The 26,827-nt window shown below is 36.8% G+C and overlaps 1 protein-coding gene across 1 annotated transcript in view; it reads right to left on the reverse strand.

The window, feature by feature from the left end:
• The window catches only part of Thsd7b (thrombospondin type 1 domain containing 7B), a 798,478-nt gene that overhangs the window by 562,794 nt on the left and 208,857 nt on the right, over positions 1-26,827 (reverse strand). The window contains exons 3-4 of the mRNA XM_070038225.1: positions 23,177-23,422; positions 9,952-10,121 (exon numbers count right to left, since the gene is read on the reverse strand). Of these exons, the coding sequence (XP_069894326.1) occupies positions 9,952-10,121; positions 23,177-23,422 (416 nt within the window). The remainder of the gene's footprint in view (positions 1-9,951; positions 10,122-23,176; positions 23,423-26,827) is intronic.

Raw genomic sequence — 26,827 nt, forward strand, 5'->3', positions numbered from 1 at the left:
CCACTGAAGTCATTTTTCATGGGAATAGTATTTTCAGATAAGCTTTCTTATAGAACTGTTTGGGCAGGACTACTAGCGAAAAGAGCTGTTATTGGTAACAAAAACTATAGTTGATGTTCATGTGTTCATCCTCTCAGCAAATTCTTTGGGCGAGAGAACATCTCAATATCCATTATACAGATGAGGAAACTGAAAGTTAAATAGACTAATTAACTTGTCTTGGGCTACAGAGCTTGTAATTGAAGGACAGAAGTGTCAGCAGAACCATGTGATGAACATTAAAAAGATGTGCTCTAGCTGGGCACTGGTGGCTCACGCCTGTAATCCTAGCTACTCAGGAGGCTGAGAGCTGAGGATCGCGGTTCAAAGCCAGCCCGGGCAGGAGAGACCGTGAGACTCCTATCTCCAATAAACCACCAGAAAACTGGAAGTGGCACTGTAGCTCAAGTGGTAGAGCGCTCGCCTTGAGCTGAAGAGCTGATGGACAGCGCCCAGGCCCAGAGTTCAAGCCCCACAACCGACAAAAAAAAAAAAAAAAAAGATGTGCTCTATTTGGAAAGAGGTGAAGGTAGAAAGAGGTAGATCTGATATTTTCAGAGTAAAAATGTCATTGTGGCTCACAGGAGAGTACTAGAAGTAAAGGAGCAAATAAATAGAATAAACAAACTGTACTTAGCAGTACAAAAAAAGAATTTGGTAATAGACTGAATATTGCAATGATGTCAATGGTAGTGAAAACATGAAAAGGTAGCAGATAGAAACTGCTTCAGAAATGTTGAAACACTGCAAGATACTAGAAAATCTCCAAGACAGGAGTGGGAGGACAAAGAAGAAACCAGTGGAGGCAACACTGAATTAAAATGAGAACAGCTGGTTCAAATAGAAAGAACTGGGTCCATATCTGAGCCCCTAGAATATTCAGAATTGGAATTGTTGAATAAAGTGCATCCAAAGTCACAAATATTTCTAAAAACCTTAGAATATCAGATTTTAGGACACCTCAGAGGTCTATGGCACATTTCCTATTGTTCGTCTGGTGCATGACATGCTTACAGTGAATTAAAGATCTGTGTAACTTCTCATATTCTTATTACCACCTCTTTTATAGCTCTTGGTTGTTACTTGTCAAGCAGTAATAGCTATACAATGCAGATTTGAAAATTACTCAGAATATAAACATTAAGAGTTTTCAACATGGAATAGTAATTAAATGGCTTGAGTTAGTCATTTCACAATCTACATCTACATTGAAACATCCTGTTGTCTGCCATACATTCAATAAGAAGAAAAATGATAGAAAATAAAAGGAGCTGCAGCCAGACAAGTCACATTAAGATACGCAGGATTTTGCAATTAGAAACTGGCTCAAAACCCAGCTGGGGTTTCTGCTCTATTCCGAACACAGGAATCAGTGCTTTACCAGTGTGCCTGAGAAAATGGCCAGAGGGCACGAGGAGTCACTTAACTATTCTTAAACACTGGCAGATCTAACTAAATGACTACTCCCTCTTGAGAATAGAATCTAATGAGAAGTTTAAACTAGAGCATGGGAAAAATGCTGAATAGACTGAGTTGGTAAGAATGGCCCAACTGTCGTCCAGGAAGCTTTGAGTAATATGTGGATATTTCCTCTACATTCCCCTTGCCAGTGCATCCACACATTCAACAAAAATGGAGAAATAGATTTCAAGGAAATGACTTTTTGCAGGAATTCTGCTGCCAAGAAAAACCTCATTACCTCTTGGCTTGGTGTTAAAGAAAAACCCAGTTCAGCTGACAAACTGAAGTTGAGTACGACACTCTGCTAACAACTACAAATGTACTAGTCTCAGCATGTTTCTTTAAGCATAATCTGCTACTCTGAAAAGTGAAATTTAGCTGTTAATTAATGAAGTACAGGTGTATGTGAACAGTTGAAAAGAAAGTTGTCCCACAGTGAAAAAGAAATGCCCAAAATTAAATGGCTAAACTGTAGGCAGGAGTTTACATGCAGTTGATCAAAAATACCTACTGAACTCTCATCCACCTTTTGCGAGGCAATGTGCTAACTGCTGTGAAGTCTACCACAATGACTACAGTTTTCAAGTATAAAAGTTGAAATAAGTTGGAAGAAGTGAAGAGAAATGGAAGAGGAAGCAATATATAAAATAAAAGGTAAGAACTGAAGTTAAGGGAAAGTAAAAAAAAAAGAAGGAAAATGAAAGAAAGAAAGATACCTTGCTGTTTAATTTCTACCCTCCTTCAAGTTGGATTTTTTCTCATCTATTGCAATAAATCATTCTTCTTTTCAAAATGTATTTACTGAGTTTTGTTGTAGTCCACTGGAATGCAATATTTACAATGAGAATTTAGTGTTAATACTTCATTTAGAAGGTTTAAGGTCTAGAAACAGTGAACAGGATGACAAAGGCAATAATGCCAATGATTTCAAACAGATAGAAGCTAATGCATTGCTGCAAGATTATGGACTTGGTCCTATAGAGTTTCTAAAAACAAACAAAAATAAACTGTCAATGAAAATGCATTGAAAACAAACACATTTTTAGATCAAAGTCTTTGACAATTTCCCTCCTCGATTGAAACTACATGCTTTAGTTTCAACAACATATTCAATAACTAGTTAGAAGTTGTTGTTGTTTTATTTTTTAATGGAATTCTTCAGCCACCATAGCTCTTACTCATTATCATTTCTTGTTTGTGTGGACTAGTCACAAGGCTGGTGTGCATGGTGCTAGACACAATATTTGGCTTCAAAATAATGTTTACATTGGCCTACTTCACTTAATACAATTTTTTCCAAGTCTTTCCATTTCCTAACAAATGGGGCAATGTCATTCTTTCTGATGTAAGCATAGAATTCTATTGTGTGTATATATACCACATAGATCCCATGGTTTCCCTTATTTGCAATAACTAGTATATGTCTGAGACAAGCAGAAACAGTCAGATTAGTTGATGTCAGGCGAAATGAGCCCCAAGATAAAGACTCAGATGGTTTTCCTTTCTTGCTATTGTTTCTAACATATGTATAATATGATTTTTTGTTGCTTTTTATGTCCCTCCCTCACAGTATAACCCCCGTTTTCATGTATTTGATGTTGGTATAATTTGTGGAGGGGAAGGGAAAAAACAAATTGTTTAAATAGGGATACAGGTAGACCCATTGTAACAATGAGATGTACAAGACATTATGTCAAAAACAAACTTTACAACTTTGGGGGAAGGGGTGATAGGGCAGGGATGGTAAGGGTAAACAAAGGAGGAGGTAACAATGCTTAATAAGAAATGTGCTCATTACCTTGCTCATGTAATTGTAACCCCTCTGTATGGTATTTTCACAACAAAAAACTTATTAATAAAAAATAATAATGTTTACATTGAATTAAAGCAGGTGTTCTTCTCCCTTCATCCCTCCTTCCATGCCTCCCTTCCTTCCTTCCTTCCTTCCTTCCTTCCTTCCTTCCTTCCTTCCTTCCTTCCTTCCTTCCTTCGAATTGAGATCTTCAGATATGAGCCTCCTGAGTAGCTAGGATTACAGGTGTGAGCCACTGATACTCAGCCCATATCATTTATTTCAGAAGCAACTTCTACTCCATCTAAGGCATTGTGACAAAATATTTATTGTCTTATTTGTCCAGAACAATCTCTCTGGCTCTAATTTATACAATGTAAATTATACCTTGAGCTAAATAAATTAGGATATTTTAAATGTCATGAAGTGCATAATAATTTAATGAATACTTTAAAGTAGGAACTCTTTAATATCTTTGCTGAGCACACCAATTCAATAAACATTTCTATTATCACACTAGAATAAGTTTGTTACACTTGATTAAAAAAATCACTAGATGTAGAAATAAAAGCAATCAAACAGAACGGAAAGAAACCAACCTCAATTTAGACTCCCAGTACCCTATTGCCTTTGAGGATTTAATGTTCCTTTACTCCTTTGTAAAACTTCACTCAGCTTTTACATTTTATATTAAAATATTTTAACTATATGTATATATATCAATCTGTGTTTTTATTAATAGGTATAATAATATATAATGCACTAGATCATATGTAATCATCTAAATAATAAAATTATATACAATGTAAAATATGTATATCTTAATATATTCATTATACACATAAATTATTACCAAACAATTTTATTCACCTATATCTGCTTCTTTTAGTAAAAATTTTTTAAAAGTCTTTCTGCCCCATATAAAGTCTCATTCCTCCACTCAGGTTGCTGCTAAGCGAAGTTCTTAGCATACTACTTTTCTGATGTCTTATTCTTACACACAGATGAGATTATTGACTCTAAAATCAATTTCTGAAGGCAAGCAAACAACATTTCAGTCCCCTTAAATATCATTTCTAATTGACCCTTCACAGATCTGTTCATATGTTCAGACTGTAGATTACTTTCTTTCTCATCTCAACACTTTCCTGTATAATCAGGTATATTTACAAATAGGACCTGACCACCCACGAGAATTTTCTTTGCTGACTGAAGTTTTAATATACTTATATATAGCTAAGTATATGAGATTTCTTCTTAGTCTGCAGTAGGGAAAAAGTCTATAGTAAATGTTCACACTTTCAAAAATCAAGTATGAACTCCAGGATAGCACAAAGGCCTAGTATTGCAGTGTCTTTGAAATTTCCTTCTTTCCTTCTTCTCAGTCATCTTCACGTCAGTTCATAGGCCACCATTGAACACAAACATCTCCATTGCTATATACATGTTCTCCCCATCATCACTTAGAATAGTCTTTCCTACTGATTTTCTAAACATACTACAAGATTTACCTCATCTGTGAAGAAAGTACTCAGGCATTAATAATTTGTTTTAACAATATGACAATGTGTGAAGATCACAGCACTTAAAACATATACCATAGTTTTTTCATTGCTTTTCTGAAAGAAAAGAAATTGTAAGAGAAGTGCTTTTATAACCTAGTACATAACTCAAACCATTACATTTGAAAAAAATCATTATCACCTACTTAATCTCCCTAAATCCATACAGATTTTAAAGTCAACTATTTTATGTTATCATATCATTATCATACAGTTCATATTATCAAAATTCCTGCTGAGTAAGCATTAAAACCCAGAATCCCAAATCTTGTAAGTCTTCAAACACTGTCTAACATTCTACAACATATTCTTTATCTGCTCATGAGTTCTTCTTATATTCTCTCAATTTGGGGCCCAGCCTGATAAAGACAATCTTACTAGCGCAGAAGAGAAAACGAATATATTTGATAACTCACAGCTAGGTCTCATTCCTAATATAGCTATCTTCATTTAGTATCAAATAATGAATCTCAAATGTACATGCATAACATTAAATAACATCCAAACAGAATCTGCTCAGCTACAACCACATCAACACCACTTCCTGATTTTTAAATATTGTTTGTTTTGCCATTCATCATATGAATGAGCTCTATTTCTGAGACATTTTACTTTTTATTTTTGTTTTGTTTTGTTTTGCTTTGGTTTTTAGGCAAGCACTCTACCACTAAGCCACCTTCCCAGCCCTACTCTGTATTTTTGATATACCAGTCTGTAGGTTATATTGTCATAAGTGGAATACATTTGCTCAGATCTTCATTAGATTATGAAGATATAGTACTTTTTTTCATCTTATCTTCTGATAAATTATCCTCAAATACAAGCTGAGTAGCTTTAATTCCATTTAAGAAAATGACAAGGAAAAAGTGGTCTTACCAAATCCAATCTTTGAGGTTTTCAGGTAAGCATTACAGATACTTTTGAATTATAAAATAGAAATACCATCCTTTCTAAAACACAAACTGGCAAAAGAAGTGCTTAAAGACTCTGTATTTCATTCCTAATTCTACTATCTTGCCTAATATCACTGGTAATACTTCTGCTTTAGATTGTCAAAGCAGTATTAAGGCTGCATGTAAATCACCATCTGAACAGTGAAACAATATCAGTAAATAACCCATTATATTGTTCTAGAAAGTGCCATGAATACCATCAAATAGACAATGGGACAAACCCACAATAAGTCCTCAATGGGCCACATCAATGTCAACAATCACCTTTAGTATTTAGCCAATGCCAACCATTTGACATTTTTAAAAATAAGGCATTGACTCATTACTTTACTCATGTAATTGTAACAGCATCTTTACAATAAAATAAAAATTTTAAAAATTCCACAAGGGATAGACACATGAAGAAATGCTCAACTTCTCTAGCCATAAAAGAAATGCAAATCAAGGCGGGCACCAGTGGCTTAGGCCTGTAATCCTAGCTACTCAAGAGGCTGAGCTCTGAGGATCACAGTTCAAAGCCAGCCCAGCCGGAAAAGACCTTGAGACTCTAATCTCCAATAAAACACCAGAAAACCGGAAGTGGCACTGTGGCTCAAGCAATAGAGAGCGCACCTTGAGCTGAAGAGCTGAGGGATAGCGTCCAAGCCCAGAGTTCAACTCCCATGACCAACAACAACAACAACAAAAAGAAATGCAAATCAAGACAACATTGAAATCCCACCTTACACCAGTTAGAATGGCTAAAATCAAGAAATCCAGTAACAACAGATGCTGAGGGGATATGGCTAAAAGGGAACCCTACTGCATTGTTGGTGGGAACGCAAGTTTGTTCAACCACTTTGGAAAGCACTATGGAGGTTCCTCAAAATACTCCACATAGAACTCCCCTATGACCCAGCAATCACACATTTGGGCATTTACCCCAATGATCACAAACAAGAGCATACTAAAGCTACCAGCACAACTATGTTTATTGCAGCATTATTTACCATAGCTAAGATATGGAACCAACCCAGATGCCCCTCAGTAGATGAATGGATTAAGAAAATGCGAGATAGATAGATAGATAGATAGATAGATAGATAGATAGATAGATAGATAGAGAGAGAGAGAGAGAGAGAGAGAGAGAGAGAGAGAGAGAGAGATAGATAGATAGATAGATAGATAGATAGATAGATAGATAGATGAATTCTATGCATCCATCAGAAAGAATGACACTGCCCCATTTGTTAGTAAATGCAAAGACTTGGAAAAAATCATATTAAGTGTATTTACCCAGGCCCAAAGAATCATAGGTCCCATGGTTTCCCTTATTTGCAATAACTAGTATATATCTAGGCAAGCAGAAAAGGTAAAAAGCTATGTACATATGAACATATAAGATGATGCTAAGCAAAATGAACACCAAGATAGAGACACAAGAGGTTTTACCTTTCTTGCTGTTGTTTTTAATATATTTATAATGTACCATGTGATTTTTTTTGTTTCTTTTGTATGTTCTTCCCCCAATCAAATACAGTTTTCACTGTATTTGATTCTGGCACCCTGAATCTTGTATATACATTTTTCTAATTTGAGGAGGGGAAGGGAAATAACAAAATGCTGAAATAAGGATATACGTTGACCCATAGTAACAATGAGATGTACACGACATTATGTTGAAAACAAAGTCTACAACTTCTGGGGCAGGTGGGAAGGGATGAGTTGGGATGTGGGGAGAGGAGGGATGGTAGGGGAAAAACAAAGGAGGAGGTAAGAACACTCCGTAGGATATGTACTCATTACCTTACTATGTAACTGTAACCCTCTGTACAGTATTTTTACAAAAAAATATATTTAAAAATTCAGCAAGGAGAAAAAAGAAAAAATATTATGGCATCTAGTAACTTTAGAGTTTCATTCTGTACATGCTATTTCATGATATATTCATGAAAATGCAACTAAGATGGTAATTTACTCAAAGACTAGGTTCTTGGAATGTACCATAACTAGCTCACAGTGGGATTTTATGGGAGGGAAAGTCAACTATGGTACTCCAGGGAATGAGAGAAACTAACCTTGTGGTAAGATCATTTATAACTGGGAAGAGAGTTCCTAAAATCAATGCAACTAAATGACCTTTTCACAAAAATCTTAAACAGTAATTTTTTAATGATGAAGACAGTTTTTAAAACACTGAAATTTTAAAAATACCAATAACTTGGCTTTTTGTAATATTTTAGTTTTGCCTACTTAATTTGGTGAACCATCCCTAGTCTCTTATAGTAGGAACTCAATTTTTCTCTTGGGTTTTACTTGGGTCAAAAAGAAAATTTTATATATACTGCCAGGTTGACCAAGGAATACCTATAAAAAAACTAAGAATGCAAAGATTTCCATAAAAAGAAAGAAGTGGGTGAACAATCCTGCTGGTTCATCTGTTCTAAAAAGCAAACAAAACCTTTGATAACAAATACAAAGGTAAATGGTAGCTATACCATGGCTTTAATGTGGATGTGCTATACAACGCAGCAATTTTGCCTGCTGTATTCAACTCTGTCTATGAGCACTCTGTCTATGAGCATATCACTATGTTTACACCTTGGTGCCTCATACAGACTTCCCTATCCTCAGAACTAGATAATAGAGTAGGAGCTTTTTAGGTACTTTCTTCTTCCATGTGAACCCAAGGATGAATTGGCCTAAGGTGTTTTCTTTTTTTAGATGCTTGAGGCAGAGAGGCTGCTAAATCTGTAATCAAAATACCTTTTTATTTCCCCTCCCACCATGTAACATCTAATTCTCAATTTTAAAACTCCATATTACGATTTTCTTCTAAATTGCAAACTTCCATTAAGTATGCTGGAAACAGTGAGGTTGAAGAAACTTTGGTACTAGGTGATACATAAGAGATGCTACTTTTACTAAAGAAACTGTAATAAGGTGAAAAATCCCAAAATGGAAGATACTAGGTTGAAGCTGAAAATAGAAACATCATAATATAGCAATTCTATAAAATTTTATTTGTATGTTGATCCTTGGAGATCCTAAAACTACAGTCGGTAGTAAAAAGTAAGAAAAAATAGAGTTGGCATAGAAAACTATCGTTAAAGTTTAAGAGAATAACCTGGAGCTTTTCATCTAAACAGAGTGCTCCCAAATTCAGAGGAGTAACTACTCTCCTTTAGTTCCAAAACAGAAAGTATTCATGTTATTTTGTTCCATAAGTGAAATTATGATAGTCCTAGGGTACGGTCATAGTGGAACTGAGAGACCATGTCATAAATAAAGATACCTAGCGTAGGAAGATTTAGTGGACTGAAAGGAAGCATTACCTTAGTAAAAAAAACTTGCATCTTGCCATCCTACCCAAAGGCCATAGAAGTGTGGACTCATACATGGCCTGCGAAGTTACACCACACATTCAAATGACATTACTTATGTTCTCCAAAATGGGTATAGGCCATGCACACTTCTAGAATACAAGCACTCTTGTATACTCTTAGCTTTACAATCAATTTGCCTACATGCCTCTGTTCCCTAGTCTGTGTTCACTATTTCAAACTTTACACCAAATGGTCTAATAGCTGACATGGTATTCACCTAATAGAATATTACTGCAGAGGGCTACTGCCTTTCCTCTTCCTGCACACTTCCTAACATTTGACAGGGACATATTGGTAAAAATTTACATTTTCAAAATGCCTTGAGGAGAAAAAAGCATACTATAAAATTAATTTACTCCAGCATATATACATATATATGTATATACATATATAATATAACATACAATATTATATTTTATATATAATACTCTTACTCCAGCATATCTGTACCTTCATATAGAGCATTCATTCATACCTTAGGTGTATTTCCTCATTAACTTTAATAATGATCCTTAGTGACAACTGTTTCTATTAGTACCACTATTTTTTACTATATCAAATTTCTGCAAATTAGAAAAATAGTATAATATTCAATGAAACAAATCTTAAATATTAAGAATAAATTGTTTATTATATTTATTATCTTATATGTTGTACATTATTATAATTATTAATAAATAATTACTAGTCTGTCACATTAAAAAATATTAAAAGGCAGTGTTGGAATTGATTTCTCTTCCAACCACCAGCCCCATCTGTTTCAGAACCAGCTGCATTACCTTCCTTGGTCCTTTGTGTGGTGGCTGTTGGGAGACTCTCTGCACAGTACACTTCCCGGGTCTGGATCCCACCGCCACACACCGGTCCTGTTTCATGCCAATGAGGGTCTTGCTGCTCGAGCAGGAGAGAGACTTGGCATTCTGACCATTCTGATGTTCTCCAGGAATACCTGTGTCATTGAATTTATTTAAAAGAAAAAAAAATAAGAAAAATATGCAATTATAAAGAAAACATGTGACATAAGTATGCATGAAAATCTCCTTCTAGGCCCACATTTTTACCTGTGGATAAAGAAGTCTATGGGCTAGAATTTTTTTTTTTTGGTCGGTCGTGGGGTCTAAGCTCTGGGCCTGGGCGCTGTCCCTCAGCTCTTCAGCTCAAGGCTAGCACCCTACCACTTGAGCCACAGCACCACTTCCAGCTTTTTTCTGCTTGTGTTGTGGTGAGGAATTGAACCCAGGGCCCCAAGCATGCAAGACAAGCACTCTGCCACTGAGCCAACTTCCCAGCCCCTGGGATAGAATTTTGAAATCCCTTTTACTTTCTAGATAAAATCAAAGCAGTCTATTATGGCTTCAGATAGCACAGACTGGCCAAACAGAGAAGGTAACAAGGATATGTGCAAATATGTTACAACTGTGAAGCTGGAAAAGAATGAAGAAAGAGCTGGAAATCCAATGAATGAAAGTTGTGGCAGCTGGAATTGCCATTGGGTTCCACTTTATGGACTGTACAAGGCTGTGTCCTTCTTTTGTAACTAATAGGACAGTGTATGGATGTGTGGAGTTGCAAATATTATATAAAATAGCACAGATAATCTCCAACATCTCAATCTGCTTGGTGTAGGGACTTTTTTCTCACCATCTAACCTCTTATTATGAGTATAAATGTTATACATTAAAAATTAGTAAGCACTGTTATAGGCTACTATATTTAATTGATGCATATGTTTTATAGCCATATGCAGCCATTGGTGTTTATAAACTGACTTAGGAATGGATCTGTCAAGTTTATTAGAAATGCTCTAATATACACACATACACACACACACACACACACACACACACACACAAAACAAGATGGAAATGCTCTAATATACACACATGAACAAAACAAGATGGAATTTGTACATAACTTACAGGAAATGAAAGGACTATCACAACACTTCATACCTGAAGAACTGTCGCACATAATTTCTCTTAGTTGGAATTATTACAGAATTTTTAAGCCCACAGCATTCCTATAACTCTGTAACATTCATATAAACACCAACAGACTCATTAACTTCTGCAAGAATAAAGAAAACTCAAGAAAATTCTCACATATGCCTTCATACTTCAGATTTGAAGAAAAAAAATCCTCCATGTTGTAATTGCTTAAAATAGGAACCCAAAACCAATAAAAGATAACATATGTCACAAGGACCTTGGCCTTATGGAAACTAGAGTGAAATTGAAATTAAGCAACAGATGCCAAAATAAGGAAGCAGATGTCTAGAAAAAATTAATAGTGACCAAACAGATATTACTCTAAAAGTCTTGAAAACTGAGAATAATTAGCCTCACATAACAACAAATTAGGCATTCTTTGAGGCTGATTGTGACATAGATTTTTCTCTCATTCTCACTACTGCCTTCCCACATGGTTATCCAGACTTAAAATTTTGTCAGTAGGCAAAAGTTTGGAGTGAAGAGTTCAGATCCTTCTCATGCCAAATGAACATACAAACCATGCATCTAATTCCTCGCTATGGAAACCAACTGAGAAAGCTTCTCTCATGTCCCAAACTCAATACCACGTTGTATTCTAGGATAAAATACAATTTAAAAATGGGGGATGAATGATTAACAAGCTCCATTTCAAATCCTCTTTTACCAAGAATTCCCTATCAGATTCCTGGCAAGTAAGGAGCCAGATGCAACAGCTAACTCCAACTTTCCTAAAACAGGCAAAAGTAAATAGGGTGGCTTAGATGACGAACATGTTGTAGTACCAAAACAACTGACTTGAATATGATGAGCCTTGACACTCATTAGTCATTTGACCTCATTGTAAGTTTTACTTTCCCATTTTTAATGCTGGGATAAAAACACCAAGCTTAACTCTGGCATATGATAAGTGTTTGCTAAATGTTCCCTTTCTTCTTATGTCAATCTATATGTTGTATTTGACTCTTGTAGAGTCATAAAACATGCGCGCGCGCGCACACACACACACACACACACACACACACACATACAAGCATATATACAACCAAGCACACATGCAATTCACCTTTTATTTATGATAAGTCCACTTGTTTCATCAAAATTCCCAATATTAGAGAGTTAGGATTTCCACAGTCTAATTTCCAACAACCAAAGTTCAAAAAATAACATTTTAAAGCCAACTTTAAAATTTGAGCAAATCACAGTAATTTATTTGCTTGTTTGAAAGGAATAGGCCACACTGTATGAAATGCTTTTCCAATTAATTTATCATGACCCTATAAAAACCAGCAATGGAGGAATCTTGGAAGTCATTATGAAGAAATATGAAAAGGAAAGTTTAATTACTATGGTTTAATATAAAGTAACAAAAAACACTGTTGGAAGCTCATTAACCAAAAACTTCCACCTTCCATTCACTGGCAATCGACAAAAATCTCTAAAGAAATGTAAGACATTTATCATTATTACTATTGTTTACCACTTCAGAGAAAATACCAACCCAGCAAGAGGCAGAGAATACAAAAGCCCTCCAGTAAAGGCCTCTATGCTCCTTTTTTAAAATGTGGGTCTTTTCATAGTCTTTGCTCATCCTTTTTGATTTTATGTTTTTTTCAAAAGCTCCATTTATGTTTAGTCACAAATCATCCGGAGGCCATGAAAACTGAATGTCCTGAACTCCACCAACTCGAGACACTGTCCCCAGGATCTGACAGAATAAGAAATCAAAGGAGTACATTCAGTTAAGACTTACTCCTTGCTCTTTTAGACGTAGTTACAGAGATTGTCCCCCCCCCCTTTACCCCCAGCCTCAGGGAAACCTGGCTTCCTAGTGTCTGGGATCCTTTTAGTGGTAAAGCCTGTGTTAAAGACCAGGTACATCCATGCCTCTTTCTCCCAATTCTGATGCTTTTCAATATATTTTCATTTCGTCCTTTTGCTTAGGATGAAACATGCAGAGTCATATAGTCCATAGTCCTACACCCATCTGTGAGCAGCACTTTGAAATCAACTGTGGAAATACCTCAAGTAGAAGAGATGAACATGAAATAAAAGAAATGAATCAATTTTCATGGCCTCCTACCCTTGCAAAAGTGTAGGATCAATTGGCTTCTTTCCAAAGGTCTGGCTGTGTAGCACAAACGTGGCACTAATTTACATGAGTTACAACAAAGGCATCATGACAGATCCCTCAAATAATAAAAATAGCAGCCAACATTTTCTGCCTGTTTACTCTGTGCCAAGCACTTTATTAATGAATTTAGGTGTAGTACTACATTATATTCTCCCAACAACTCCCATAATTTAAAAAATTATTTTCCCCTTACCCTAGTTAGAATGGCTAAAATCAAGAAATCTAATAACAACAGATGCTGGAGGGGATGTGGCTAAAAGGAAACCCTACTGCATTGGTGGTGCTAGTGTAAACTTGTTCAACCACTTTGAAAAGTATTATGGAGGTTCCTCAGAAGACTCCACATAGAGCTCCCCTAGGACCCAGCAATCCCACTTTTGGGCATTTACCCAAATGATCACAAACAAGACCACACTAAAGCTACCAGCACAACTATGTTTAATGCAGCATTATTCACCATAGCTAACCAGATGCCCCTCAGTAGATGAATGGATCAAGAAAATGTGATATAGATAGATAGATAGATAGACAGATAGATAGATAGATAGAGATATATCTATATATATAATGAATTCTATGTCTTGGTCAGAAAAAATGACAGTGCCCCATTTGTTAGGAAATGGAAAGACTTGGAAAAAATCATATTAAGTGAAGTAAGCCAGACCAAAAGAAACATAAGTCCCATTGTTTCCCTTATTTGCAATAACAAGTATACATCTAGGCAAGCAGAAAAGGTCAAAAGTTATGTACATATGACCATATAAGATTAAATGAACCCCAAGATATGGAAACAAGAGGTTTTATCTTTCTTGCTGTTGTTTTTAATGTACTTATAATGTAACCTGTGATTTTTTGGTCTCTTTTATATGTTCTTCCTCCATGGTATAACCCCTGTTTTCAGTATATTTGATTCTGATATGCTGCATCTTGTTTACACATTTTTCTAATGTGAGGAAGGGAAGGAAAACAACGATATGTTGAAACAAAGATACAGGTTGGCCCATTTTAACAATGAGATGTACAAGACACTATGTTGAAATGAACTTTACAACTTGGGAGGGGAGAGGGATAAGTTATGGGGGTGGAGGGAAGGGATGTTAGGGAAAAACGAACGAAAGGGTAACAATGCTCAATAGAAAAGTTACTCATTACCCTACTCACGTAACTATAATCCCTCTGTACAGTATCTTTACAATAAAAATATATATTAAAGTATTTTCCCCATTTGATGAGAGGGATTGGTGTAGAGAGTGAGTAACTCTCCCAGGGTCATGTTAAGTAAGCAGAAGATAAGGAGTTAAATCAGGGCTATCTAACTCTAAATAAAACTTTGAGTAGAAAATTCATGAAGTTCAACCAGGTGAAATTGAATACAAGTTCAGTAAAAACAGGTACCTGTTTCATTATTAAAGGGACAAACCAATGTTGGATTGGTTGAAAGAAGTTATGTTCTAGACATACACACACACACACACACACACACACACACACATACACACACATATATACTCACACACACCTACTTCTTTGGTCACAATGATATTGTTAGTGACAAATGATACATGGACAACATAATGGTTCTTCAATTTCACATGGAAATAGTCAGAATATCTTATCTCCAATAATGTTATAATTACAGCACAGTGAGTCAAACTTTAGCATTTTTAAAGAGATAATAGCAGTGTTGAAAGATAATGAAATACAAGCAAAATAAAGGAATCTCTGTTAGTAGAATTCCCACTAGTAGGGACAATTCTTTTAAATAAATACTTAAATAAATACCTGAAAACAAATACCCCACATTGTTTCCCACATTGTTTCAGCATTAGGTAATCTTGTAACACACTCACATGAGAAAATCTATGTCCCTGCTTTTATAAATGAGCATTCTGTAAGCACTTCTGAAGCTCCAAACCTTGAAGAATGAGAAAACTAATAACTCAAATACAGAATCTATGTCAAAGACAAAACTTGCAAGGACATTTCAGTTAAGATAAAGTTATGTATGAGAAACTGAAATCAGAAAGAAGAAACAAGTGTTTTCTACTAGAAAGAGAAATAAGAACACATTCACTAATTCACTTATTTATTCTTTCACCCTTCCCTGTACCAAGTAAACAATAGCGCAGCACAGCACTGAAGATGCCAAAGACCATGACCCTGAGAAAATTACCTTCCAGTGGGATGGACAGACAGACCTGCATCAATACCCAGCATGGTACCAGAGAACACATAGAAGAGAGACATTGACAAAGAGATATTTCAGCACCGCACCAAGGAAAGTCCTCAGAGTCCTAAATAACATGAGGCACTAAGCACAAGACTGATGGACTGGAAACACTCTAGGTAGAATAGAACTTGTTCAAAAGCCAAGGTGGAAGAGTTTTTGGCCTTCTCTAGGAACAGAACAAATACCAGTATGGTGAAGTAGGTTACGGAGTAGAATGGCAGAGGGAGGAAATGAGGGGTAGTATTGTAGGCTAGAGTAAGAACTATATTATTCCAAACATGAGAGAAGGTCATGGAATCTTTTTGGAATAGTGGCAACATAGTGATATGATTTAAGTGGCTTGTAAGTGGGGACTGAGAAAGGTAATATGGAAGGTGTGAGACACATTTGGAGGCTTTTGCTAGGCTGAGAGAGCTGATGATGGCTTCAACTGCAGAAGCCATTTTGAATCTAGTGAGAAGTGATTGTATCCTGGATATAGTTTGAAGGTGGAGATGACCTTCTAATCTACTAAACATGATATGGGGAGAAAAAAGAGTGCTGAATGGTTCCATGTTTTTCCTTTGCCCCACCTTTCAATAGTACAATTTCAGTAAAAATAATTCAGTATTTCTGAAAATTTAGCTAATAAAAATTCCAAAACACTGAGACTTCTCAATCATGTATTGAGCTATGTGATTTAGTGTTTCCCCCATCTACCTTCTTGAATTTATCTTTGAGTTTTTCTCCCTATTCTTGAAGTTTATTGCTCAATTTCTTAATAACCTCTCTATGATTTAAGTCTACTCAGTAGTGCCCAACAAATGTTGGTGAAATGATGTAGAAAAGAGATAGGGCTGAATATGCTACAGTTCTGTTTTTCTATGAATGAGGTAGAAAAGATCTAAGACTTAATATGCTACAGTTCTCATGAGATACATGCAGCAGAGTTCAGGAGGAAGATGGTTTGAGATCAACCAGGCAAAATATTTATTGAGACTCAATCTCTAAACTGGTGGGGTGGTGCATGCCCATCATTCCACTGTGGATTAAGGCTAGTCCCATGTTGAAATATGAAACCCTGTGAAGCCATACACTATTCAAAAAATAAACCTGAAATATAAAATCTTAGCAACATGCTTCAAGTGGCAAAGCACCTACCTTGAATGCTCAAGACCTTGAGTTCAAAACCATCTATTGTGAAATAATTCAAAGAAAAGAATTTTTGCACTAAGGATATACATGCTGTCTTCTAAAAGAAAGCTGGAAAGCTGGCTGTGGGGCACACACCTGTAATGCAAGCACATGCAGGGCTGAAGCAGAAGGGTTAACAGTTTAAAAGCCAGCATTGCCTACAAAGAGAAATTCATGGTCACCCTGAGCAACAGAGCCAGTCTGGGGAGGGAAGGGAAGGAAGTTTAGGTGAAGCTTTGGAATTAAATAGCTCATCCAGTTTAGCTTCTGAGAGATACTCTAATCAAGAGACATTTCTTACACTGAGATAGGGAGCATTATTAGAAAGGAAGTCTATTAAGCAATGAGTACATCCATCCTCAGTTGGCAAAGCCTAGAGAAGTAGGAACAAATAGTGATGACATATTGTCACCTACGGTAACATAAAGTGATTACAACCACAAAAAGATCCTAGGACCATGACAGTTTTACAGCATGTGAGCTTTGTCACCCTCAGAAAGCTTAGAATTGCTTACAAAGAATGGGTTTCCTTCCTTGTTCTTCTGAAGGTTTAGATTTAAAGCATAGCAACATAGAATAGAATCTGAAGTGATTTAATGAGGATAGATTGAAAGAATAATTATATTAGTTAATTGTCATGTTTTGACTGAGCACATATAGATTTTACAAATGCTCCTGGAGCTAAAACTCTACTGCAAGGTATTCAAATGAATTGTGTGCGTATATTAAAAATCAGTGTAGTGCAGCACGACTAATTTATGATAATGGCTGTTGTCCTTTTAAAGTTGTAAATGCATTTAGAAAAGAATTAACTTGTCATTTTTTTTTGCTGAACAGACAACCAACATAAAGGGAACTGATCAAGCTTTATACATTTTACGGTCTAGTAATTTTTTATTGGATAGAGTGGGGTTATTGATTATGGAAAGCTACTCTGAAGTGCAAAGCTCTTTGCTCTTTGGCAGATGGTTGGGCTAGCAAACTCCACACATGTATTATTAATAGACTTCTATCACTCTGCTCTGCACTTAACAGTACGTTAACTTTCTTAGACAAACTGGGGAACAAATCTTCCACAAAGGAGGGCTTTAAGTGGCACAATGGGGACTCATGAAAAAAACATACACTAGTAATAGATAGATTCAATAAAAAGGTGTCTGTCACCTATTGAAATAATTTCCACTCTTTAAGTGTTGTTTCTTTTTGAAAATGAATTCTGCTGGAGGTTTTAGTTTATGACTTCTCCATTGCTGCAGAAACACTGCTTAAACAATAACAAATGTTTCTTTTAAGAACCCATTAATTTATTCTATACCTCTTTATTGAGCTCCTATTGCATAGATGGTGTTAGGTGCACTGATAGAAATCAGTGGGAAGCTGGGTACCTGTGGCTTGTGTTATACTCCTGGCTACACAAGGTATCTGATATCAGAAAATTGAAATTCAGAGCCAGCCTGGGTAGACAAATCCCAGAGACTTTATCTTCAATTAACCAGTAAAATGACAAAAGTGAAGGTGTGGCTCAAGTGTTGAAGCATCAGCTTTGAGCAAAGAAGTTAAAGGAGAACACAACACAAGGCCCTGAGTTCAGGCTCTACTATTGGCTTAAAAAGGTGAGAGAGGAAGAGGAGAGAGAGAAAGAAGAACAAAAAAGGGGAAAAGGAGAGGAAAGAAAAGGGGGTGAAAGAAGGAGGAGGAATAAGAGAGGGAAAAGTAGAGTGGGAGAGAGATCAATGGGAGTGTAAAGAAGGTATAAATACTTTGCATAATATTGCTCTGGAACTGGCCTAACCTGAGCATTCTCTCATTCATTCCTTCATTCCCGCAATGTTACTATGAGTGTACTATGACTCAGAAGCTTTGTTAGTTGTTGCTCACTTCAGATTATGTAAGGAAAAAAGTAAAACAGATATTCATATTAAGATGTGTGAGGTGATGGGTAGAAATATTGCCATCTATTAAAATTTTTTTCAAATGTTGGAGATCACACTATACAGAATTCTTATGATGAATAAATCAAGTGAATATTAAGTGAAAGCTTTCAGTTTTCTGACTTAAGCAGTGATTAACTCAAGGATAAGGTAAAGCAGGTGTCAAAAAATAATTCCCTGAAAAGCATGCAACTATGTTTCAATGGATAAAAGAAACAAACAACTAGGCTAAATTGTTACTGCATCTTTTCCCTTCCACTCTCCTTGGTTTAATAGTCTCCTATAAACGTCCACCAGTGAATCATCAGACTTTTCTTAAAAAAAATAAGAATTCTATCAAGAAAGTCTAAAATTGAGTTCAGTGCCTCACAAAGATGTTGTAGACAACCAGGCTTTTCTCAGGGGCTTGTTTAATAAGCAAATCAAAGTGGGATGCAGGGGGCTCAGATACAGCTCTCAGCATGGGTTTGCACAGATACGCATTTTTTGTATAGGATTTCTAGCCTAGCTATCATAAGGATAAATTCACACACACACACACACACACACACACACACACACACACACACACACACACACACACGTCTATCTATTCAGTGACAGGCTAAGGCATTGGAAGGATATTTAACAAATTAGCTTTCCTATTTAGTAATGTCACATAGTCTAATAGCATCATCTGTGAAGCTTCTTCCTGAAGCTTTTTAAAGAGACTTAATCTGCACTGGTACTCATCACCATTTAACAGTGCTGTCTGCTATTCAACTTCAAACTTTAACTCTTTAAGAAGGAGAACAGCTATTTTAAAAAAAGCTGTTGTTTTACCCATGGGGTGGTAGAAATTGCTGGCTGGTCATCTGAGGTGTCACTTATAAAACAGATGCTCACAGTTGATCTATTTTTCAATTCGTGTTTATGTTAGTTGCGGGGATTTAAACCAGAGTGAGGTTAGTCTTGATTCATATCTATTCCAGAATCAAGGTGTGTCTTAGTCCCTGGACATTCACCATTTAAGGTATTGCTGTCCCTCATCCTTTTGCTTTATTCCATCTAAATGAAAGAAAGCTACTTAGGAGCATTGGAATGCATTTCACTTTCCCTTTGGTTGAGATGTAATATCTAACACCTCAGACTATAATCAGAACACAAGATAGAACCATGCCAAGGTAGCTTATACAATAACAACAGATAACCACACAGAGTGAAGGTGGCAAGGGACATGAGCATTTCTCCTTCTTCTCCAACATGAACTCCCCTACGATGCAATGTGGGTACACTGCAAGTAAGGGGAACATGAAATGACAATAGATTATAAATCTGAAGAATAAGGTTTCTTGGAGTTCATGGAGTCTGGTCCATAACTACATCTCTACTGGGCACCAGTGGCTCTTCTTATAATCTTAGCTACCAGGAAGCTGAAACCTGAAGATCATGGTCAACCAAGAGTCCATTTTTGTGTATGAGATGTACATGTAAGAGGGAATGTGATTCCTACAACAGTTGGCAATGTGAGGAGTTGTTAACTCACACATGATGGCTCTGAGAATAAAGTTGATGGAAAAGCTAAGGGAAAAAAAAAATCATGGTTGGAGCCAGCCTGATCCACAAATCTGTGAGACTCTTATACCATTTAACCATTTTCAAAGAGGCAGAAATGAAGACAAGATTCAAGTGGTAGAGCAGTAGCCCTTAGCAAAGAAAAGCCAAGTGAGAGCATGAGGCCTGATAATAATAGAAACACAAACATATGCATACACAACTTTGTTCCTCTGAAACAAATTCAAGGCTACCCAGTGCCAATTCTCCATATTTCTCCATTTCCAAGTCAGCACAATACTCTGTCTTTTTTTACATTAAGTTATTTGCTCCAAGGCAACTTCCAAAGAATTTCTTTGCTATATCCCTTCCTTGGAATATTTTCCTCTAATTACATGAGTGGCTATTCAGTCTTTCGATAATAACCCTTTGTTCAAATGAGGCCTCTTTAGCAAGCCTATTCAATTCTATAACTAATGCTGAGCCTTATCACACCATTCCAGAAATTTCTGCCTATACCTCGCTCTTGTATTTTATTTTTTCTGTAACTCAAGTATATAGTTCTTTTATTATTATTATTTTGCCTTGATCATCTACATTGAAGTTCAAGGCCCAATAAAGGAGGGACACGTGCGTATAATGTCTCTTCTGCCTCTCAAATACACACTTGACACTGTGCTTGGCACAAAGTGACAGCTCAGTGTGTATTTATGAAATGAGTAGACACATCTCCAATAGCAATGAGATAGAGTAATAGCAAATATGTTGTAAGGTAGTTTAATAAAAGTGTTATGAAAAAATCACAGGAACTTACACTTTCCTCCTGGGGAGAAACAGGGTGAATAAAATTGGTCAATATATATGAATTACACATTAATTCTAGGAAAGGAGATATAGGCATTTTGTTACATAATAGATTTACTTCCATTTCCTTTGTTAAGGATGAATTTTAATCACCACTGTCAAAGTAGAAACAAGCAACCCTTATGCTAAATAGTCCATCTTTCTTATGGTAGAGGCCACAGCCCAGATTTCAGACAAGTAAGAATGTTAATTTTGTTGCTTTTATTTATTCATTCTTCTCCCCACAACCATGTGGAATCATTAGTTAGTGCATCATTTTCCCTAGTATCTCAGAAACCCAGTATCTCAGAAAATTCTTCAAAACTTGTATTTCTGACAGATTTATCATTTACAAGCATTTTTATTTCCTCCTTTGATTTAAATAAATGCCAAACTCAGTGGCACATTTAAATAGAATAGAATGTCAATTTAGACCCTTTCCACTCTCAAAACTGTTCCACTTGGATGACGAACTATATTATAAGTAGGGTTTATATTTAATTTATAACTATGAAAATTGTTGGCACATTGTAACTTATAATTATAAACTCAGATTTTCTATTCCTGCCTTCCTACTACCATTGAGAAAATTCTACCATTGAGAAAATACTTCTATAGGGGGGAAAATTCTAAATTACCCAGAATAAACAAAATTCTACCCTGTGAAATTACTATGGTATATGTTTCAAGAAAAGGAAGGGTTTTCTTTACAGAGGAAGCAAGTACACCTGTCAATAGCAGCAATGATCACTTTTGTAGCACTTCGTTATGCTAAGCACAGGATGTGGCATCCTCCATGCCTTGTCTTGAGCTATTCAAGCCTCTACATTATTATTGTCACAAAACAAAATTATCTATTTTCTAAAAAGAAAAAATGTCATAGGAAACTTGTGTATCTTGTTCAAGGTCACACAGCTGTTAAATGGTGGAGACAGAATTTTAATCCAGGTATATGAATCTTCAAAGACACAGAGATGACAAAGTTATGTCATCTCTAAGCCCCTGTTTTGATTCAAACTCAATCCTTTGCAAACATATAGTGGACACATAAGAAAGAATCAGTGGGACTGTGTCTTTCTCTGATTGTGAAGTAAAGAATGATAAGAATCTAGGTGGTCATACTAATAAAAAGAAATAAACCATCGGTGTATATAGTATGTATTCAATCAGCACTGCTTCCAGTTGGGAGGTAAGGGATGGAGAACTAACAATCTCACCACAAAAACTGGTTTTTTAACTTATGCATCAAAAGGTCTATTATTTCCAGGTTAAGGAATGGCCAGGTTCCGCTCATCTAAAACACCTGTTGAGTGTGAATGCAGCTGACCTTCACTCATCACTAAGTGGGGAACTCGTACAAGAAACAATTTTGTCTTGTTATTTTTCTCAAATGTTAAAGGCCACAAAGAACTCTATAGAAAAACATCTATCATAAATAGACACAGTCTCAACAGATATAGCAAAGGGCAGCTGTCCAGCAGGAATTACCATAAACCCATTCTTAAGAAGCCTCTGAGTAACATAGGCTCAACATGAGCCAAGGACCTGAAGAAAATATGCTACAGGCCTTTACCAGGTGAAACACAGCCAGGCAAAATGCTAAATATAGCTATTAATAGATGGTAACCCATTTTCAAATATTCTCTGGTCCTCTAGGGATTCTGGAATAGAAACGGTGCCCACAGAATAGCAGTGTGATTTGAAGACATAAGTGTGCTGCTCCTGTTAACTCTGCAACCTCAGGAATTATTTCATCTCTCTGACCCGTAATGGCCTCATTTGCAAAATAAGGGCATTCTGCATGGCTCTGGGAGTTGTTATAAGAATTAATTTTGCTATGTCAGGTAATGATAACCAATAATTACTGAGCATTTACCACATGCCAAGAACTAACTAGATGCAGTAAGTGCTGCGGGTAGATGAGTAAACAAACTATGCCACTAGAAGTAAATAACATGAGGAAAGACACAGCATTAGAAAGCCACAGAAACAGAAATCTGCCTCAATGCCCATGCCTTCAACCTACCATCCTATACTGCTACAAATGGACCTCTTGTACTCATCAAGATTCAGCAAACATGAGTCATGATTACTTTTTTATTGTTGACATTTCAATCACCACTTCACATGAAGTTAGAGATGAAAATGTTCATATCAAAGAATGCACAATACCTGGGACATGGCTGCAGAAGTTCTTCAACAATGCAAGCCTCTTTCTCAAGAAGTTCTGGGCACTCTTGTCCACCCCCAATAGCAATGCGCTTTATATTCCGGCTTCTGCTCCTAACTCCAGGTGAGAGAGTCCCTGATCGACATGTCTTAGAGCAGGGACTCCAGGAGGACCAGTCAGAGGTTTCACAGTCCTTAGGCATGATGCAGGGCTGCACAGTCAGTGGGAAGGAGTCTTGCATACAAAGGCTGTAGAGAAAATAGCAGAGACCCGGGAGCCATGATTAAATAGATGCAACAAACATGAAGTTCCTATTGTGAAAGGAAAATATTTTAGTTCATATTTAAGTTTTAAAGTGAAGTATGTATCAAGATTAAACTGTTTTGTTTAATGGCAACTACATGAAGATAACAAAAATTTAAAAAGAAAGCAGATAAAATCAATGCCTAAGTTTTTTTTTAAAAAAAGAATATTTGTAAATGTAATATCTTAACAATGTGCACTCAATGGGTGCTGAAGTCCACACCTATAAAACCAACTGCTTCAGAGACTGAGGCCAAAAGATCACTGGAGATCAGGAAATGAAAGCCACTTGGGCAACCTAACAAGACCCTATTACAACAAAAAAATAAAATAATATGCACTCAAAACAATGATTAACCATCATGCCCCTGTCCAAAGCATTATCAGAGATAATAGCTATCATTCTATGCTGATTCACTTATACTGCAGCCTGCTTATACCATTTATTGACTAGCTCCCCACTATACTGCACTCCACAGAGCCTTTCTCTCAACGATCTTGTAACTTTGTATTTTATTATCTCCACTTCTCAGATAAGAAAACTTAGACTTCTGGGGGCTATGTAATTTATCTAGCATCAAACAAACCTAAATGAAAGCATTCAAGTAATCCATCCATTCTTACAAATGCTGAGCTATTCTAAAAATTTCATATTGATAATGTTTCCACACAATGAATCTGCCTACCAATTTTTTTAATCTGTAAATTTTGAGAAAAGTCAAGTAAAGTTAAGGGTCTAATTTGGAAAGCAGATAAATAAAAGGATGAGCTAATCATGATGTCACCATAACAGCATTTATAAAGAGGGCAAGAAATCCTAGCGAGACAGAAAGAAACCACCTGGGAGGGCTGGTACTGCTGAGAAAGGACTGGCACAGCTGTAATTTTAAATACCAATAGAAGATTCTCTCTTGGGAGACAGATTAGCAGGATCCAAGTTTCCCTGGGGCCTGAGTTAAGCATTGTTAGGGCACTGTTAAACACTGTTAAACACTGCTAAAGCATCTTCATGTTAATAAGTCTTTGTTTCAAGTCTCCTTTCTCATGTTTATTTTCCCTTTAAATAAACTGTGATGTTAAGTGTGGGAGCAATTTTTCTCCCTGAACTGTTCTTAGATCTTTCCCTAGGGCCCAGTCCATTTTGAGCCAAAGATTGCCCTCAGCACAAGCTGCCTTGAGCACTCACTGACACTGTGAAAACTACAGGACCACCACAGCTTGCGGCAGTAGCCACAACTCCAGCTCCTGAAGCAAACAGTCTGCACTGGACTTTTCACCATCAAAGAACTTGGAAAACTCTAGAAAAGCCTTAGCAATTTCCACCAGGCCTCAGGGGAAACACTTTCCCAGGTGACACAACAGATCTGTGGCTAATGAAAGCATAGCACTTTGTAAAAAGGACCACCATAACTGGTGATTTGAACCTCTTAGTCATGATGGGTGGGCAACACAGTCTTCTATTTATATAAGAAGAACACTACGATTGGTGCAAAGACCTTTGTAGCACCCCTTTTCTGGGTATATAAACAAACAGCTCAGAGACGTTCTCCTGTTGCTGCCCCCTGGTGTTGGTGAATTTTCTTTTTTTCTTGCTTAGTTCTCATTTTCCCATTAGTAGAGGGGTTGAGCTGGTAATGCAAAGGTGAGGCAGCAGAAGATATGGCTGTGGTAGTAGCAGTAGACATCAGAGCTGGCCCCAGCAGCCAAGGCAGCTGTTGTCCCCAGCGGTGTCAGCAGCAGCAGCCACAGTAGCAGCAGTGAGGGCAGAGCCAAGCAAGTGCAGAAGCAGCAGCAGAGCCAACACTGGCATTGGAGGCAGCTAAAACCCTGAGAAAGAAGCAGTGGGTGCAGTAGCAGCTGGGATGGTGGAACAGAAGTAGCAGTAAAAAGCAATAATGGAACAAGGAGCAAGAACAGACAGCCACCGCTCTGGCACAAAGCTGAAGCTAAAGAAAGCTGGAAGGCCATAAAGAACCACATGGAAGAGAACACACCGCCCCTCCCCATTGCTGGAAGGAAGGGTTCCAGAGAGCTGGAACACTCACCACTGCTGTCAAGGACTGAGGACATCAATATCTGACACCCAAAAGCAGTAATACCTACAGCATTAAAAGGCATGGCACCCAGAATCTCTTCAGAAACTGCAACAAAGGAGGTTCAAAGATAATTACAAGAACGGCCGAGGGCCTGAGATTATTGTAACTGTGTTACCTTCCTTTCCCTGATTTCTATCTTCAGGGTGGGGAGGTGGGGAGAGCAACACTGTTAATACCATGAGGATTTCTAATTTCCAGGATGTGACAAACTATATGTCTGCTGTTTATCCATCCAGTGTGTATCGTTTTTATGACTGCCTGAGCAAAAGAATTCAGAAATCTAATCAAGATTTTCATTTTCTGTATGTTTTCAGAAAATAACTTTCAATGTTCAAGTTAGACTTTCTTCTATTCTTTATAAAAGAAGTTCTAGCTGATGCTGGTGGCTCACTCCTGTAATTCTAGCTATTCTAAAGGCTGAGATCTAATGGCTGTGGTTGAAAGCCAGACCCCAAAAGGAAAAAAAAGCAGGAAAGTTTGTGAAACTGTAATCTCCAATAAAGCCATCAAAAGCCAGAAGTGGAGCTGTGGCTCAAGTGATAGAGTGCTGTCCTTGCGTAAAACAATGCAAGTTGGAGAGCTAAGTCTAGAGTTCAAGCCACAGTACTTATCTGCCTTTACTCTTTTGCTCATACTTCCACACTGGTTTTCCCAGTCAAACAGAAAGCAAGTCTCCAATGGTACCAGCAGTTATGTGAAGCTACAGATATTAAACAAGGCCTCTGCATTTTTTAATGGACATCTAATTTTATTTTCTTTCTTTTTTTCATTTTTTCCTTGTGGAAAAAAGTGCATATGACCCATGGATTGTGTATCCATTTGTTTTTAACATCATTATTTTCACTAGCCAATTTCTCTGATTAAAATAATAGTCATAATATTGTGTCCCAGACTAATTGTACTCATTGAGATTCCATTGATCTGGAAGAAACTCTGTATGGGGAATCAGGAATAAAGGGACCCTGAATTTTTCATCACAATACACTAGTGTGACCTTAGTCTCCAGGTATGAAGTTTCATTATCTCCAAAAGAAAAAAGTCACTCATGAAGTGTGCTCTGCCACCCCTATCCCCTCCAGTGTGGTAACCTTTAGAGTAAGTGCAATCACCTTCTATCTGCAGCCTAGAGTGGAGATAACTGCCCACACAGAAAGAATAGATAGAGCCATAGAAGGTGGTGTGTCTTTTTAATGAAACAGACATGTAGTGTTGATTTGTCTTTCAAACTGGAGATGCTGTGATAATTATACCTCC

The sequence above is a fragment of the Dipodomys merriami genome, unplaced genomic scaffold (genome assembly GCF_024711535.1).
Source record: "Dipodomys merriami isolate MVZ:Mamm:240054 unplaced genomic scaffold, mDipMer1.0.p SCAF_1, whole genome shotgun sequence".
NCBI classification, from domain to species: domain Eukaryota; kingdom Metazoa; phylum Chordata; class Mammalia; order Rodentia; family Heteromyidae; genus Dipodomys; species Dipodomys merriami.